This window comes from Saccoglossus kowalevskii, chromosome 7, assembly GCF_978046115.1.
Source record: "Saccoglossus kowalevskii chromosome 7, keSacKowa6.1, whole genome shotgun sequence".
Classification (NCBI taxonomy): Eukaryota; Metazoa; Hemichordata; class Enteropneusta; family Harrimaniidae; genus Saccoglossus; species Saccoglossus kowalevskii.
The window spans coordinates 2,903,525-2,921,503 of NC_140647.1; the positions used below are offsets into that span (position 1 = coordinate 2,903,525).

The window sequence follows — 17,979 nt, forward strand, 5'->3', positions numbered from 1 at the left end:
TTTTACAGAAACTTAATTATCCCAAGATTGAAATCACATCTGACAGCTTACGACCCTCGTCATCTCAATTTTGTGCTAAGTCAGCATTTTTAGAGCATTCTGAGACTGTATGGAAGCGATCAATGAGTGCTTGGTATGAACGTGGTGTTACAGGATTGCTAGAAGAAATTGCTAACAGCAAATCAGAGGGTAGGTCACTTGTTATGTTACTTTGCACAAAATTAATGAATGGTGAAGGCACTGAAAAAATAGGATTATCCATCCATTAAATAGCATATGTTATATAAGAGCATGTTTGAGTGTCTTCCTTATTTGGAAATTGTGCATCAAATTCTTTCTTTTGTGGACTTAAGACGCAGAAGCTTTGTCAGCATGTGAGTGTAATAAAATACGGCAAACATTTGCATAGCATGCAATATTCTTTATTGTCATTTATTACAACAAGCATGGAAAAGATGTACATAATGATACCGGATCATTACAGAAAAAATTATTATTACTGGAATGAATCAACCTCTGCTGCACATCTTCACTACTGTAAAAATTATTGTACTGCCTTTGTGTATACATGTACTTTGTGGTATCCTTATAATAATCTCAATATATGTCATTGGTCCCCTGTTTTAATTTAGTTGAATGTCGTGATGGATAACTAGAATATTTTATTTTAGTGTCACCATGGTTAACTTCAGTATCCTGTGGTTGCCTAGCATTGGTGAGATGGGCAAATTCTCTTCATGGATCACTTTTTCCTCATTTAGTGGTAAGTACATTTATATTGTAGACTTATAATTGGTACTTGTTTTAAAGTTGTATTGTTTAGAGTAAAGTCCTTTCTATTTCGAGTAACTTGACCAAAAATCAAATTCCGGAAGATTACTGTTTGTTGTCACTACACTAAATCCCATCATGCTGCGCTTAACACAACTAACGTCGAAAGTATGAAAAGTTCAACAGGAAATATCTCAAAAGTAGGTGGTACATCTCAGACTAATCCTAATAGAAAATGTTTCACATTGTAAATTGATTTTGTGATTTTCTGTGACCCCATGGTAGATTACTTTTTAGTTTTATGTGATTATTCATATTTCTTTGATGTAAATTGGTTATCATAAAATGTTTAAATAAAATAAATAAATAAAATTTACCATGAAAACTTTTGACCCCTTTGTTTTTAGAATACAAATACTTTTGTACTGATCCATTTTTTGTAGAGTAAAAATCAGTTTAAAAAACAATAATGGAGTTTGTTAAAAACACAATCACTGACTTTTTGTGCAAATGTGTATGTGTGTGTGCGTGTACTTGGATTGCTATATGTTGTGGCGAGGACACAAATACAATTATATACCAACTTCCGAGGACATACACACCTTCCGAGGACCTTTTTCATAGTTCTCGGAAAACATAATTTATATTAATAGTTAATTTGATTATTAATATGTTTTGCGTAGCTTAGGTTTAGTATCGGGGGAAGGTATGGTTCAGTTTATATTAATATTAATATAATTGTACCATACCTTCCCCCGATACTAAACCTAAGCTTCGCAAACATTTCTATATTCAGTCACGGGATATTCAACTCTTGTTTAATTAAACTTAGTTAAAATGCAATTCTCCATTGTATTGCATTGTAATTGAGTTTAATTAAACTCCAATTAAAACGCAACCCTATATAGGAACGGGTATTAATCGAGTTCATATCACAACTATATTAAAAGTTAATTCAACTATATTAAAAGTTAATCCAATGAAGTCCTCGGAACATATAGCAATACAAGTATGTGTGTGTGTGTGTGCATGTGTGCGTGTGCGCGTACACGCGTGTGTGCGTGCTATCTCAAGAACCATACATCTGTTTTTGATGAAACTTGGTGCATAGATGCTCTGGGCCAATGCGCAGATTTGATTAGGTTTTAGTTTAAATCCATGCATATTAATTACCTAATTTGCATGATAATTTTTGGATGTTCCATGACTGTTACACTGATACTGTAAAATGACTAATTTTCACTGGGTTTAAATTTCACTGATTTACCATGTCGGGCATATTCAGTGGGTTTTAAATTCACGGTTTCGTCATTTAGATAATGTGTACTATGCTAAATTGTACATATTCACTGTGTTTTAATTTAGCGCATTTTTCTAGTAAGCGAAATAAGCTAAATTAAAACCCAGTGAATAATTACCCCCTTTACAGTATCTAAAAAACCACACATTGTGGTAGGTGAAAGACATAGAGACGTTCGATTGATGGTTGAAAGAACTCTGATTTATTCTGGAAATGGTCACGCAATATATAGCACACATGAAAAGTGCTGCCAAAACAATACATTGTGCTGGCCAGGTGTCAGGGATTAATTATATCAATTAATAGGATTGCAATAATTAAGATCAAACATAATTAGAGTATAAAGTAAGTATAAACATACAGAGTGATGCTGTCTGCCCAACAGGAAAAATAAACAAAAACAGTTCCCACACACATTGGATTTTGATGAAACTTGGTACATAGATGCTCTGAACTTATGCGCAGATTTGATTAGTTTTTGGTAAAAATTCATGCATATTAATTATATAATTTGCATGATAATTAGCTAATTTTTAGCTCTTCCATGACTGTTCCACTAATATCTAAACAACCACTCATTGGATTTTGATGAAACTTGGTACATAGATGCTCTGAACTTATTCGGAGATTTTGATTAGTTTTTGGTAAAAATCCGTGCATATTAATTACCTAATTTGCATAATAATTAGTCAATTTTCGTTTTCTCCACTGATACCTCAAGTACTAATCATCAGATTTCAATGAAATTTCATACATAGATATCATAGGACACTGCACAGACTTGATAGTTTTTAGGGTAATATCAGTACATATTAATTATTTAATTTGCATAATTAATTAATTTTCAGCTTTTGATATTGCAAGTAGTACATGTAAGTATTATATTTCAATAAAACTTGGTACATAGATACCCAAGGACTATGCAGAGACCTGGTTAGTTTCAGGTAAATCAATGTGCATATTAATTACCTAATTTGCATAATTCCAACTTTCACACTGATATCTCAAGTACTAATCATCACATTTCAATGAAACTTTGTACATAGATGCTATAATAGGACAATAGACATTGATTAATTGTGGGTTAAAATCTGTACATATTAATTACCTAATTTGCATAATTAATCAATTCTAAGCTATCACACTGATATCTAAAGTATTAATTATTCCATTTCAATGAAACTTAGTATAAAAATGCTCTCGGACAATGTACAAACCTGTATAGTTTGGGATTTAAATCTGTTCATATTAATTCCTAATTAGCATAATTTCTTGGTTCTAATCACATTTCAATAAAACTTGGTACATAGATGGTCTGTTACTTTGAACAGACCTCATTAGTTTTACACTCAAATCTGTTCATATTAATTTTCTGATTTGCATAATTGATTTTCAGTTTTCAATATCTCGAGTACAAGTAATTTCGTATTATTTTTAATGTGTTTCCAATACTCTCAGCACATGAGAGGTCTTTCTAAACTTCTTTGATTTTACCATTAGAAAAGTGATAATTGCCTCTTTAAAACATCATACTGCAAATTCAATGCCAACAGGTCATAAAACAACATTGATAATAAGAAAATTGTTCGGAATGCAATCATCAAAATTCCAATAGTGTCTGAAGATACTGTTGTTTGTACCATGCAATATTCTGATTGGTTAATGGCATTATAAAGCTATCGGGTCAAAGGACTCTGTGGTAGGTCAACTCGAGTATACAATCTAAATTTGTAATTTTGTTTGAAGCGTTTAACATATCAAGTAAAATGTGTACTTGTAATAAATGTAGCATCTATGCTATTTTTAAAATATGTGCATCAGGACAGCCATTTTAGTCCTCAAATTTGCTGAATACTGATAATTAAATGTGTCGGCAACTGTTTTTCAAATGATCATGTACATTGGGTTACAGGTGCATGACTTGAAATTCAAAGTCAAACTTGTCAGATTCAGTTTCTTGGAGATGTCTACATGTACCGTAAGATGATTTGGTATGTTATTAATAATTATTAATTTACAGGTGCACATTTTGTTTTACCACAAAATTACAAACTTATATGTTGATACTGTGATAGAAGAACTGAACATGTTTCTTGGCACATGTTTTCTAGATGTCAAGTGAAGAGATGGTAAATGTATTCTCATCAACAAGAGATTGGTATAATTCCCCTGTGCGGTCGTTTGCTTGGCATCCATATACTATGAAATTTGCAATAGCTTGTAGAGATGATTCTATAAGAATACATACTGGTAAAAGGTGAGTGTATATTTTACCATGCCCTTTATTCATCATTCACAAAATGTGAATACCATACATCTACTTTGTTGTAATAATTTTTTCAAAAAAATACCATGTTATTATTATCTTGATTGAAATTATTTGTTGACTCCCATGTGCGAAGCACAAAATGGGAGTCTTTGCAGTTAGTGTGTCTGTATGTGTGTGTGTATGTGTGTATGTGTGTATGTGTGTGTGTGTGTATGTGTGTCCGACTGTTCCACTGCTATCTCAAGAACCATACATCGGTTTTTGATGAAACTTGGTGCATAGATGCTCTGGGCCAATGCGCAGATTTGATTAGGTTTTGGTAAAAATCCATGCTCGTTAATTACCTAATTTGCATGATAATTAGCTAATTTTTAGCTGTTCTATGACTGTTCCACTGATATCTAAAGAACCACTCATTGGATTTTGATGAAACTTGGTACATAGATGCTCTGAACATATGCGCAGATTTGATTAATTTTTGGTAAAAATCCGTGCATATTAATTACCTAATTTGCATGATAATTAGCTATTTTTTAGTGGTTCCATGACTGTTCCACTGATATCTAAACAACCACTCATTGGATTTTGATGAAACTTGGTACATAGATGCTCTGAACTAATGCTAGGTTTTGATTAGTTTTTGGTAATAATCCGTGGATACTAATTACCTAATTTGCATAATGATTAGTCAATTTTCGGTTTTTCCACTGATATCTCAAGTACTAATCATCACATTTCAATGAAACTTGGTACATAGATGTCATACGACACTGCACAGACCTGATAGTTTTTATGGTAATATCAGTACATATTAATTACCTAATTTGCATAATTAATTAATTTTCAGCATTTGATATAAGTAGTTAGCATTACATTTCAATGAAACTTGGTACTTACATACTCAAGGACTATGCAGAGATTGATTGTTTTCGATAAATATTTGTGCATATTAATCACCTAATTTGCATAATTAGTTAATTTTCAGCTTTTCCACAGGTATCTCAAGTACTAATCATCGCATTTCAATGAAACTTGGTACATAGATCCTTTAGGACTATGCAGAGACCTGATTAGTTTTAGGGTAAATAATTGTGCATATTAATTACCTAATTTGCATAATTAATTTTCAGCTTTTCTACTGATATCTAAAGTACTAATCATCACATTTCAATGAATCTAGAATTATGCAGACCCAATTAGTTTCCGGTAAATATTTGTGCATATTAATCACCTAATTTGCATAATTAACCAACTTTCACACTGATATCTCAGGTACTATACATCACATATCAATGAATGTACATGGATGCTGTAGGACAATAGACAGACCTGAATAATTGTGGGTTAAAATCTGTACATATTAATTACCTAATTTGCATAATTAACCAATTTTAAGCTTTCACACTGATATCTAAAGTACCGTAAAAACTCCAAAATTTCGACCGGTTTTAAATAATTGGTGTTCGATATGTGACGTGTTTTTATAGTCAAAATTAAGGTGCATTTTCGGACGGTCGAATTTTTCAGAATAGAAATCAGCAAATGAAAAAATGGGGATGATAGACAGTGTGCTTCATTAGTTTTTAAAAAAATGCAATGTCCGTCAATTGACGTAAACTTCCTCATGTTTCACGGTAAAAGCAAAGGTCGTGGCCGAGTTGTAACTCAAAATCTAAACAAAGTCATCAATCAGTGAGTATTATGACAAGCAAAACAAAACATCAAGACGCGGAGAAGAGGTCAGCACAAAACAAATAGGTCAAAAGACAAAGCTGTCTCGCACTACCTAGAAAAACTTGCGAATGTTCGAAGTACAGGTACCCATTGGACAAAAGATGCATGGAAGTTTAGCAAACTATCTCCCCGACCCAGTGCAATGTATCCGGTTAGAATCAAAGCTCACGTGTCCCTTATTTGAGGGACCAAATTCTGCCGTAAATTCGCCCTTGGATTAAAAAATAAAATGGGATTTAAGAAAATAAAATGGGACTTTTAAGGTGTATTTTGGCGTCATTTTTCGGACATTTCAATCAATCCTGCCGGCTAAAATAGTCTAAGTTTTACCGTAGTCATTGACGTTTGTCTATTCAAGAGTACACGTGTATGATTTTTATCGTGACTAGCGTGAGCGGGTAAGCTTCCTTTCGAGAATGAGCTGTTATCACTGTGAACAATGTTAAATTATTCTTCAGATGACCAGTTTATTTTTTAAAAACAACTAATTTTTTTATTTAAAAAAAATCATGCCGTTTTCGCATCAAAATCCAAGCCAAAATATCGTACTACAACACCAATCTCTTCCGCATTGCGTTCAATAACATTAACATATTTAAATAAGCTATGGTAATTTGAACACGTTGGCATCATCCAGCTTTTTGATTGGTTAATTAGCGATTTGACCTATTTGACCTAAGAGAACATGGCGGATATCCTACAGCATCAAACGTTTATACGAGACCGGAATCATTCGCTTACGATGAAACTAAGTTGACTTTTATTTGTATTTCATAACCATTCAACAAATTTATTTTGTGTACATTATTATAATCACTACTGAGTACAGTAATAATCAACAATTCAGAAACGCAGCATGCCGAGATTTTTGTGTTCGTTTTTATTTCAAACTTCGTTTATTTAGAATATATTTTCGTTACCAATAAAATAAAAATCTCTCAGTCAATCAGAAACCCGGATTCATGCCTTCGAGGAAGGTCCCGTTTGAACGCTCACATCGTGTGTTTTTTTCGTTTGGGGGAAAACTAAAACTGGTCGCAATTTTCGAATAAGAATGAGTCGGCAATTTTTAGTGGAGTCGAAAATTTGTAGGTAAATAAAACACAGAAACCGGCAAATAAATAGGCGGCCCGAATTTTTAGAGGGGTCGAAATTTTGGAGTTTTCACGGTACTAATTATTCCATTTCAATGAAACTTAGTATAAAGATGCTCTAGGACAATGTACAAACCTAATTAGTTTGGGGTAAAAATCTGTTCATATTAATTCCCTAATAAGCATAATAATTCATAATTTTTTGGTTCTAATCACATTTCAATTAAACTTGGAGACATAGATTTTCTGTTACATTGCGCAGACCTCATTAGTTTTACACTCAAATCTGGTCATATTAATTTTCTGATTTGCATAATTAGTTTTCAGCTAAGTAATTTCGAATTATATTTAATGTGTCTCCAATACTCTCAGCACATGGGAGTTCTTTCTAAGCTTTCTTTGATTTTGATCACTGTGTTTTCTAGTGAAATTGTTCCAGTGTGCAAACATAAACTACAGAAAGGTATTGCTATGCTAGTCTGGAAGCCCTTATCAGCATCTGTTCTGGCTGTGGCTTGCCATAGCTGCATTCTAGTATGGCATATTGATCCCACTTCAGTTTCTACAAGGTGAGAAATTAAAATTTTGCATTCCTAATAAAAATGTGATGGTATTCAAAAGAACCTAGTGAAATGTTCAATGGTAAAATTGTGTTTGATTTTTCAAGGTTCCTGAAATATATGCCTCTGACAGTGGTATGTCATATTGAAATATAGGGTATACTTGATGGGGACCATGCATTTTAGTGTATTTAATTTTTTACTAAATGTATACTATTTCATGTACTGCCAAAACAATGACATCATAATACAACATACAGGCCTAAACAACAATATTTTTATGCATGTTTAACTTAATAGCAGAGGTACATTATTTGCAACGCTCATAGTACTGTATGGCGACATGTCAAGATCCCATTCAAGTCTCATCTTGTAGATAGTGAGACTGATGCTACGACCTTCTGACATGACATATATCAATGTTCAAGGTTTGTAATAAAACAATAAAACATGTCTGACCACTATCATAGTGAAAAAATGTAATACATCGAAAATTTACAGAAAATGTAGTTATCGTAATCCGTCATATCGTGAGCAGCTATTTTGATCCACCTGGACCTCTCAGTATCCTAGTAATCGTGGGCATGCACATTCGCATTGTTCTGAGTTGGGAACAATTATGCGAGATCGAGATTGAAACAGGATCTTAGGACATGTCATGCTAGTTGCAAACCCCATGTAATGTACCTTTTGAGTAGTTACATGTATCTTCAAAATGGCCACTTTATGCTATTGCATGTGCATTGTATCTGTACAGTACAGATCAGGCATAACTTAACTCCTAAGCTAGCTATATGTATATGTACAGAACAGATCAGGCATAACTTAACTCCCAAGCTAGCTATATGTATAGTACAGTACAGATCAGGCATTACTTAACTCCCAAGCTAGCTATATGTATAGTACAGAACAGATCAGGCATAACTTAACTCCTAAGCTAGCTATATGTATATGTACAGAACAGATCAGGCATAACTTAACTCCCAAGCTAGCTATATGTATAGTACAGAACAGATCAGGCATAACTTAACTCTTAAGCTAGCTATATGTATATGTACAGAACAGATCAGGCATAACTTAACTCCTAAGCTAGCTATATGTATATGTACAGTACAGATCAGGCATAACTTAACTCCTAAGCTAGCTATATGTATATGTACAGAACAGATTAGGCATAACTTAACTCCTAAGCTGGCTATATGTATATGTACAGTACAGATCAGGCATAACTTAACTCCTAAGCTGGCTATATGTATATGTACAGAACAGATCAGACATAACTTAACTCCTAAGCTAGCTATATGTATATGTACAGAACAGATCAGGCATAACTTAACTCCTAAGCTAGCTATATGTATCTGTACAGTACAGATCAGGCATAACTTAACTCCTAAGCTAGCTATATGTATATGTACAGAACAGATCAGGCATAACTTAACTCCCAAGCTAGCTATATGTATAGTACAGTACAGATCAGGCATTACTTAACTCCCAAGCTAGCTATATGTATAGTACAGAACAGATCAGGCATAACTTAACTCCTAAGCTAGCTATATGTATATGTACAGAACAGATCAGGCATAACTTAACTCCCAAGCTAGCTATATGTATATGTACAGTACAGATCAGGCATAACTTAACTCCTAAGCTGGCTATATGTATATGTACAGAACAGATCAGGCATTACTTAACTCCCAAGCTAGCTATATGTATAGTACAGAACAGATCAGGCATTACTTAACTCCCACGCTAGCTATATGTATAGTACAGAACAGATCAGGCATAACTTAACTCCTAAGCTAGCTATATGTATATGTACAGAACAGATCAGGCATAACTTAACTCCTAAGCTAGCTATATGTATATGTACAGAACAGATCAGACATAACTTAACTCCTAAGCTGGCTATATGTATATGTACAGTACAGATCAGGCATAACTTAACTCCTAAGCTAGCTATATGTATAGTACAGAACAGATCAGGCATAACTTAACTCCTAAGCTAGCTATATGTATATGTACAGAACAGATCAGGCATAACTTAACTCCTAAGCTGGCTATATGTATATGTACAGTACAGATCAGGCATAACTTAACTCCTAAGCTAGCTATATGTATATGTACAGAACAGATCAGGCATAACTTAACTCCTAAGCTAGCTATATGTATATGTACAGTACAGATCAGGCATAACTTAACTCCTAAGCTAGCTATATGTATATGTACAGAACAGATCAGGCATAACTTAACTCCTAAGCTAGCTATATGTATATGTACAGAACAGATCAGGCATAACTTAACTCCTAAGCTGGCTATATGTATATGTACAGTACAGATCAGGCATAACTTAACTCCTAAGCTAGCTATATGTATATGTACAGAACAGATCAGGCATTACTTAACTCCCACGCTAGCTATATGTATAGTACAGAACAGATCAGGCATAACTTAACTCCTAAGCTAGCTATATGTATATGTACAGTACAGATCAGGCATAACTTAACTCCTAAGCTAGCTATATGTATATGTACAGAACAGATCAGGCATTACTTAACTCCCAAGCTAGCTATATGTATAGTACAGAACAGATCAGGCATTACTTAACTCCCACGCTAGCTATATGTATAGTACAGAACAGATCAGGCATAACTTAACTCCTAAGCTAGCTATATGTATATGTACAGAACAGATCAGGCATAACTTAACTCCTAAGCTAGCTATATGTATATGTACAGAACAGATCAGACATAACTTAACTCCTAAGCTGGCTATATGTATATGTACAGTACAGATCAGGCATAACTTAACTCCTAAGCTAGCTATATGTATAGTACAGAACAGATCAGGCATAACTTAACTCCTAAGCTAGCTATATGTATATGTACAGAACAGATCAGGCATAACTTAACTCCTAAGCTAGCTATATGTATATGTACAGAACAGATCAGACATAACTTAACTCCTAAGCTGGCTATATGTATATGTACAGTACAGATCAGGCATAACTTAACTCCTAAGCTGGCTATATGTATAGTACAGAACAGATCAGGCATTACTTAACTCCTAAGCTAGCTATATGTATATGTACAGAACAGATCAGGCATAACTTAACTCCTAAGCTAGCTATATGTATATGTACAGTACAGATCAGGCATAACTTAACTCCTAAGCTGGCTATATGTATATGTACAGAACAGATCAGGCATTACTTAACTCCCAAGCTAGCTATATGTATAGTACAGAACAGATCAGGCATTACTTAACTCCCAAGCTAGCTATATGTATAGTACAGAACAGATCAGGCATAACTTAACTCCTAAGCTAGCTATATGTATATGTACAGAACAGATCAGGCATAACTTAACTCCTAAGCTAGCTATATGTATATGTACAGAACAGATCAGACATAACTTAACTCCCAAGCTGGCTATATGTATATGTACAGTACAGATCAGGCATAACTTAACTCCTAAGCTGGCTATATGTATATGTACAGAACAGATTAGGCATAACTTAACTCCTAAGCTGGCTATATGTATATGTACAGAACAGATCAGACATAACTTAACTCCTAAGCTAGCTATATGTATATGTACAGAACAGATCAGGCATAACTTAACTCCTAAGCTAGCTATATGTATATGTACAGTACAGATCAGGCATAACTTAACTCCTAAGCTGGCTATATGTATATGTACAGAACAGATCAGGCATTACTTAACTCCCAAGCTAGCTATATGTATAGTACAGTACAGATCAGACATAACTTAACTCCTAAGCTAGCTATATGTATATGTACAGAACAGATCAGGCATTACTTAATTCCTAATCTAGCTATACATGTATGTATATGTACAGAACAGATCAGGCATAACTTAACTCCCAAGCTAGCTATATGTATATGTACAGTACAGATCAGGCATAACTTAACTCCTAAGCTGGCTATATGTATATGTACAGAACAGATCAGGCATAACTTAACTCCTAAGCTGGCTATATGTATATGTACAGAACAGATCAGGCATTACTTAACTCCTAAGCTAGCTATATGTATATGTACAGTACAGATCAGGCATAACTTAACTCCTAAGCTGGCTATATGTATATGTACAGTACAGATCAGGCATAACTTAACTCCTAAGCTGGCTATATGTATATGTACAGTACAGATCAGGCATTACTTAACTCCTAAGCTGGCTATATGTATATGTACAGAACAGATCAGACATAACTTAACTCCTAAGCTAGCTATATGTATATGTACAGTACAGATCAGGCATAACTTAACTCCTAAGCTGGCTATATGTATATGTACAGTACAGATCAGGCATTACTTAACTCCTAAGCTAGCTATATGTATATGTACAGTACAGATCAGGCATAACTTAACTCCTAAGCTGGCTATATGTATATGTACAGAACAGATCAGGCATTACTTAACTCCCAAGCTAGCTATATGTATAGTACAGAACAGATCAGGCATAACTTAACTCCTAAGCTGGCTATATGTATATGTACAGTACAGATCAGGCATTACTTAACTCCCAAGCTGGCTATATGTATATGTACAGTACAGATCAGGCATAACTTAACTCCTAAGCTAGCTATATGTATATGTACAGAACAGATCAGGCATTACTTAACTCCTAAGCTGGCTATATGTATATGTACAGTACAGATCAGGCATAACTTAACTCCTAAGCTAGCTATATGTATAGTACAGTACAGATCAGGCATAACTTAACTCCTAAGCTAGCTATATGTATATGTACAGAACAGATTAGGCATTACTTAACTCCCAAGCTAGCTATATGTATATTACAGAACAGATCAGGCATAACTTAACTCCTAAGCTAGCTATATGTATAGTACAGTACAGATCAGACATAACTTAACTCCCAAGCTAGCTATATGTATATGTACAGAACAGATTAGGCATTACTTAACTCCCAAGCTAGCTATATGTATATTACAGAACAGATCAGGCATAACTTAACTCCTAAGCTAGCTATATGTATAGTACAGTACAGATCAGACATAACTTAACTCCCAAGCTAGCTATATGTATATGTACAGAACAGATTAGGCATTACTTAACTCCCAAGCTAGCTATATGTATAGTACAGAACAGATCAGGCATTACTTAACTCCTAAGCTAGCTATATGTATATGTACAGAACAGATCAGGCATAACTTAACTCCCAAGCTAGCTATATGTATAGTACAGTACAGATCAGACATAACTTAACTCCCAAGCTAGCTATATGTATAGTACAGTACAGATCAGGCATAACTTAACTCCTAAGCTAGCTATATGTATATGTACAGAACAGATCAGGCATTACTTAACTCCTAAGCTGGCTATATGTATATGTACAGTACAGATCAGGCATAACTTAACTCCTAAGCTAGCTATATGTATAGTACAGTACAGATCAGGCATAACTTAACTCCTAAGCTAGCTATATGTATATGTACAGAACAGATTAGGCATTACTTAACTCCCAAGCTAGCTATATGTATATTACAGAACAGATCAGGCATAACTTAACTCCTAAGCTAGCTATATGTATAGTACAGTACAGATCAGACATAACTTAACTCCCAAGCTAGCTATATGTATATGTACAGAACAGATTAGGCATTACTTAACTCCCAAGCTAGCTATATGTATATTACAGAACAGATCAGGCATAACTTAACTCCTAAGCTAGCTATATGTATAGTACAGTACAGATCAGACATAACTTAACTCCCAAGCTAGCTATATGTATATGTACAGAACAGATTAGGCATTACTTAACTCCCAAGCTAGCTATATGTATAGTACAGAACAGATCAGGCATTACTTAACTCCTAAGCTAGCTATATGTATATGTACAGAACAGATCAGGCATAACTTAACTCCCAAGCTAGCTATATGTATAGTACAGTACAGATCAGACATAACTTAACTCCCAAGCTAGCTATATGTATAGTACAGTACAGATCAGGCATAACTTAACTCCTAAGCTAGCTATATGTATATGTACAGTACAGATCAGGCATTACTTAACTCCTAAGCTAGCTATATGTATATGTACAGTACAGATCAGGCATAACTTAACTCCTAAGCTAGCTATATGTATATATACAGTACAGATCAGACATAACTTAACTCCTAAGCTGGCTATATGTATATGTACAGAACAGATCAGGCATTACTTAACTCCCAAGCTAGCTATATGTATAGTACAGTACAGATCAGACATAACTTAACTCCTAAGCTAGCTATATGTATATGTACAGTACAGATCAGACATAACTTAACTCCTAAGCTGGCTATATGTATATGTACAGTACAGATCAGACATAACTTAACTCCTAAGCTGGCTATATGTATATGTACAGTACAGATCAGACATAACTTAACTCCTAAGCTGGCTATATGTATATGTACAGAACAGATCAGGCATTACTTAACTCCCAAGCTGGCTATACATGTATGTATATGTACAGTACAGATCAGACATAACTTAACTCCCAAGCTGGCTATACATGTATGTATATGTACAGTACAGATCAGGCATTACTTAACTCCTAAGCTGGCTATATGTATATGTACAGTACAGATCAGGCATAACTTAACTCCTAAGCTAGCTATATGTATATGTACAGAACAGATCAGGCATTACTTAACTCCCAAGCTGGCTATACATGTATGTATATGTACAGTACAGATCAGACATAACTTAACTCCTAAGCTGGCTATATGTATATGTACAGTACAGATCAGGCATAACTTAACTCCCAAGCTGGCTATATGTATATGTACAGAACAGATCAGACATAACTTAACTCCCAAGCTGGCTATATGTATATGTACAGTACAGATCAGGCATAACTTAACTCCTAAGCTAGCTATATGTATATGTACAGAACAGATCAGGCATTACTTAACTCCTAAGCTGGCTATATGTATATGTACAGTACAGATCAGGCATAACTTAACTCCTAAGCTAGCTATATGTATATGTACAGAACAGATCAGGCATTACTTAACTCCTAAGCTGGCTATATGTATAGTACAGAACAGATCAGACATAACTTAACTCCCAAGCTGGCTATATGTATATGTACAGAACAGATCAGACATAACTTAACTCCCAAGCTGGCTATATGTATCTGTACAGTACAGATCAGGCATTACTGATCAGGCATTACTTAACTCCTAAGCTGGCTATATGTATATGTACAGTACAGATCAGGCATAACTTAACTCCTAAGCTAGCTATACATGTATGTATATGTACAGAACAGATCAGGCATTACTTAACTCCCAAGCTGGCTATATGTATATGTACAGAACAGATCAGGCATTACTTAATTCCTAAGCTAGCTATACATGTATGTATATGTATATGTACAGAACAGATCAGGCATAACTTAACTCCTAAGCTAGCTATATGTATATGTACAGAACAGATCAGGCATAACTTAACTCCCAAGCTAGCTATATGTATAGTACAGAACAGATCAGGCATAACTTAACTCCTAAGCTAGCTATATGTATATGTACAGAACAGATCAGGCATAACTTAACTCTTAAGCTAGCTATATGTATATGTACAGTACAGATCAGGCATAACTTAACTCCCAAGCTGGCTATATGTATATGTACAGAACAGATCAGACATAACTTAACTCCCAAGCTGGCTATATGTATCTGTACAGTACAGATCAGGCATTACTGATCAGGCATAACTTAACTCCTAAGCTAGCTATATGTATAGTACAGTACAGATCAGACATAACTTAACTCTTAAGCTAGCTATATGTATATGTACAGTACAGATCAGGCATTACTTAACTCCTAAGCTGGCTATATGTATATGTACAGTACAGATCAGACATAACTTAACTCCTAAGCTGGCTATATGTATATGTACAGAACAGATCAGGCATTACTTAACTCCCAAGCTGGCTATACATGTATGTATATGTACAGTACAGATCAGACATAACTTAACTCCTAAGCTAGCTATATGTATAGTACAGTACAGATCAGACATAACTTAACTCCTAAGCTAGCTATATGTATATGTACAGTACAGATTAGCCGTGGTTTCGCGGCGTTTTGGGTCCGGGAAGATATTTTGCTTCGTCTGTCAGTTATATATACATCGTCGATATACAGTCGGACCCTAACGCCGCGGGTCCAACTGTGGAGCAAAATGGTAAAAATGGCAAATGACACTACCGACCTATATAACTGGTCAGAAAACAACAAAAATATACAGATTTCCCTCAAGTAAAATACCTCCATGGGTAAACTAAATCATAATGTTCCCTCGACAGAAATCTGGGTTCGTTATTTCTTCGTTGTAGTTTATTTTTCAACCATTTCTCACGATTTCTGCAACCTCAGTTAGCGACAACGCCGCCATCTTGAAAACTACGAGAGTAAAGCCAAGTCTCGCAAAACGATCACGTGACTTCAAGATATCAACAAATCCACGTGTTTCTCTGGTTACGAAGACGAATACGGCGCTTAGAGCCAGGAAAGGATTTAAATAACAATGAAAAAAGTAGTATACTGTATACCGACGATGTATATATAACTGACAGACGAAGCAAAATACCTTCCCGGACCCAAAACGCCGCGAAACCACGGCTAAGTACAAATCAGGCATTACTTAACTCCCAAGCTAGCTATATGTATAGTACAGAACAGATCAGGCATAACTTAACTCCTAAGCTAGCTATATGTATAGTACAGTACAGATCAGGCATAACTGATCAGGCATTACTTAACTCCCAAGCTAGCTATATGTATATGTACAGAACAGATCAGGCATAACTGATCAGGCATTACTTAACTCCTAAGCTAGCTATATGTATATGTACAGTACAGATCAGGCATTACTTAACTCCCAAGCTAGCTATATGTATATGTACAGAACAGATCAGACATAACTTAACTCCTAAGCTGGCTATATGTATATGTACAGTACAGATCAGGCATTACTTAACTCCTAAGTTGGCTATAATGTATGTATAGTACAGAACAGATCAGGCATAACTTAACTCCCAAGCTAGCTATATGTATAGGAGAGTACAGATCAGACATAACTTAACTCCTAAGCTGGCTATAATGTATGTATAGTACAGAACAGATCAGGCATTACTTAACTCCTAAGCTGGCTATATGTATAGTACAGAACAGATCAGGCATAACTTAACTCCCAAGCTGGCTATAATGTATGTATAGTACAGAACAGATCAGGCATTACTTAACTCCCAAGCTGGCTATAATGTATGTACAATGTATAGTACAGAACAGATCAGGCATAACTTAACTCCTAAGCTGGCTATATGTATATGTACAGTACAGATCAGGCATAACTTAACTCCCAAGCTGGCTATATGTATATGTACAGAACAGATCAGACATAACTTAACTCCCAAGCTGGCTATATGTATATGTACAGTACAGATCAGGCATAACTTAACTCCTAAGCTAGCTATATGTATATGTACAGAACAGATCAGGCATTACTTAACTCCTAAGCTGGCTATATGTATATGTACAGTACAGATCAGGCATAACTTAACTCCTAAGCTAGCTATATGTATATGTACAGAACAGATCAGGCATTACTTAACTCCTAAGCTGGCTATATGTATAGTACAGAACAGATCAGACATAACTTAACTCCCAAGCTGGCTATATGTATATGTACAGAACAGATCAGACATAACTTAACTCCCAAGCTGGCTATATGTATCTGTACAGTACAGATCAGGCATTACTGATCAGGCATTACTTAACTCCTAAGCTGGCTATATGTATATGTACAGTACAGATCAGGCATAACTTAACTCCTAAGCTAGCTATACATGTATGTATATGTACAGAACAGATCAGGCATTACTTAACTCCCAAGCTGGCTATATGTATATGTACAGAACAGATCAGGCATTACTTAATTCCTAAGCTAGCTATACATGTATGTATATGTATATGTACAGAACAGATCAGGCATAACTTAACTCCTAAGCTAGCTATATGTATATGTACAGAACAGATCAGGCATAACTTAACTCCCAAGCTAGCTATATGTATAGTACAGAACAGATCAGGCATAACTTAACTCCTAAGCTAGCTATATGTATATGTACAGAACAGATCAGGCATAACTTAACTCTTAAGCTAGCTATATGTATATGTACAGTACAGATCAGGCATAACTTAACTCCCAAGCTGGCTAT

At 34.9% G+C, this 17,979-nt stretch overlaps 1 protein-coding gene across 1 annotated transcript in view; it reads left to right on the forward strand.

Annotated features, from left to right (window-relative positions):
* Positions 1–17,979, forward strand: part of LOC100366577 (aladin-like) — a 43,157-nt gene that overhangs the window by 8,338 nt on the left and 16,840 nt on the right. The window contains exons 3-6 of the mRNA XM_006825357.3: positions 9–189; positions 672–763; positions 4,183–4,328; positions 7,594–7,737. Of these exons, the coding sequence (XP_006825420.1) occupies positions 9–189; positions 672–763; positions 4,183–4,328; positions 7,594–7,737 (563 nt within the window). The remainder of the gene's footprint in view (positions 1–8; positions 190–671; positions 764–4,182; positions 4,329–7,593; positions 7,738–17,979) is intronic.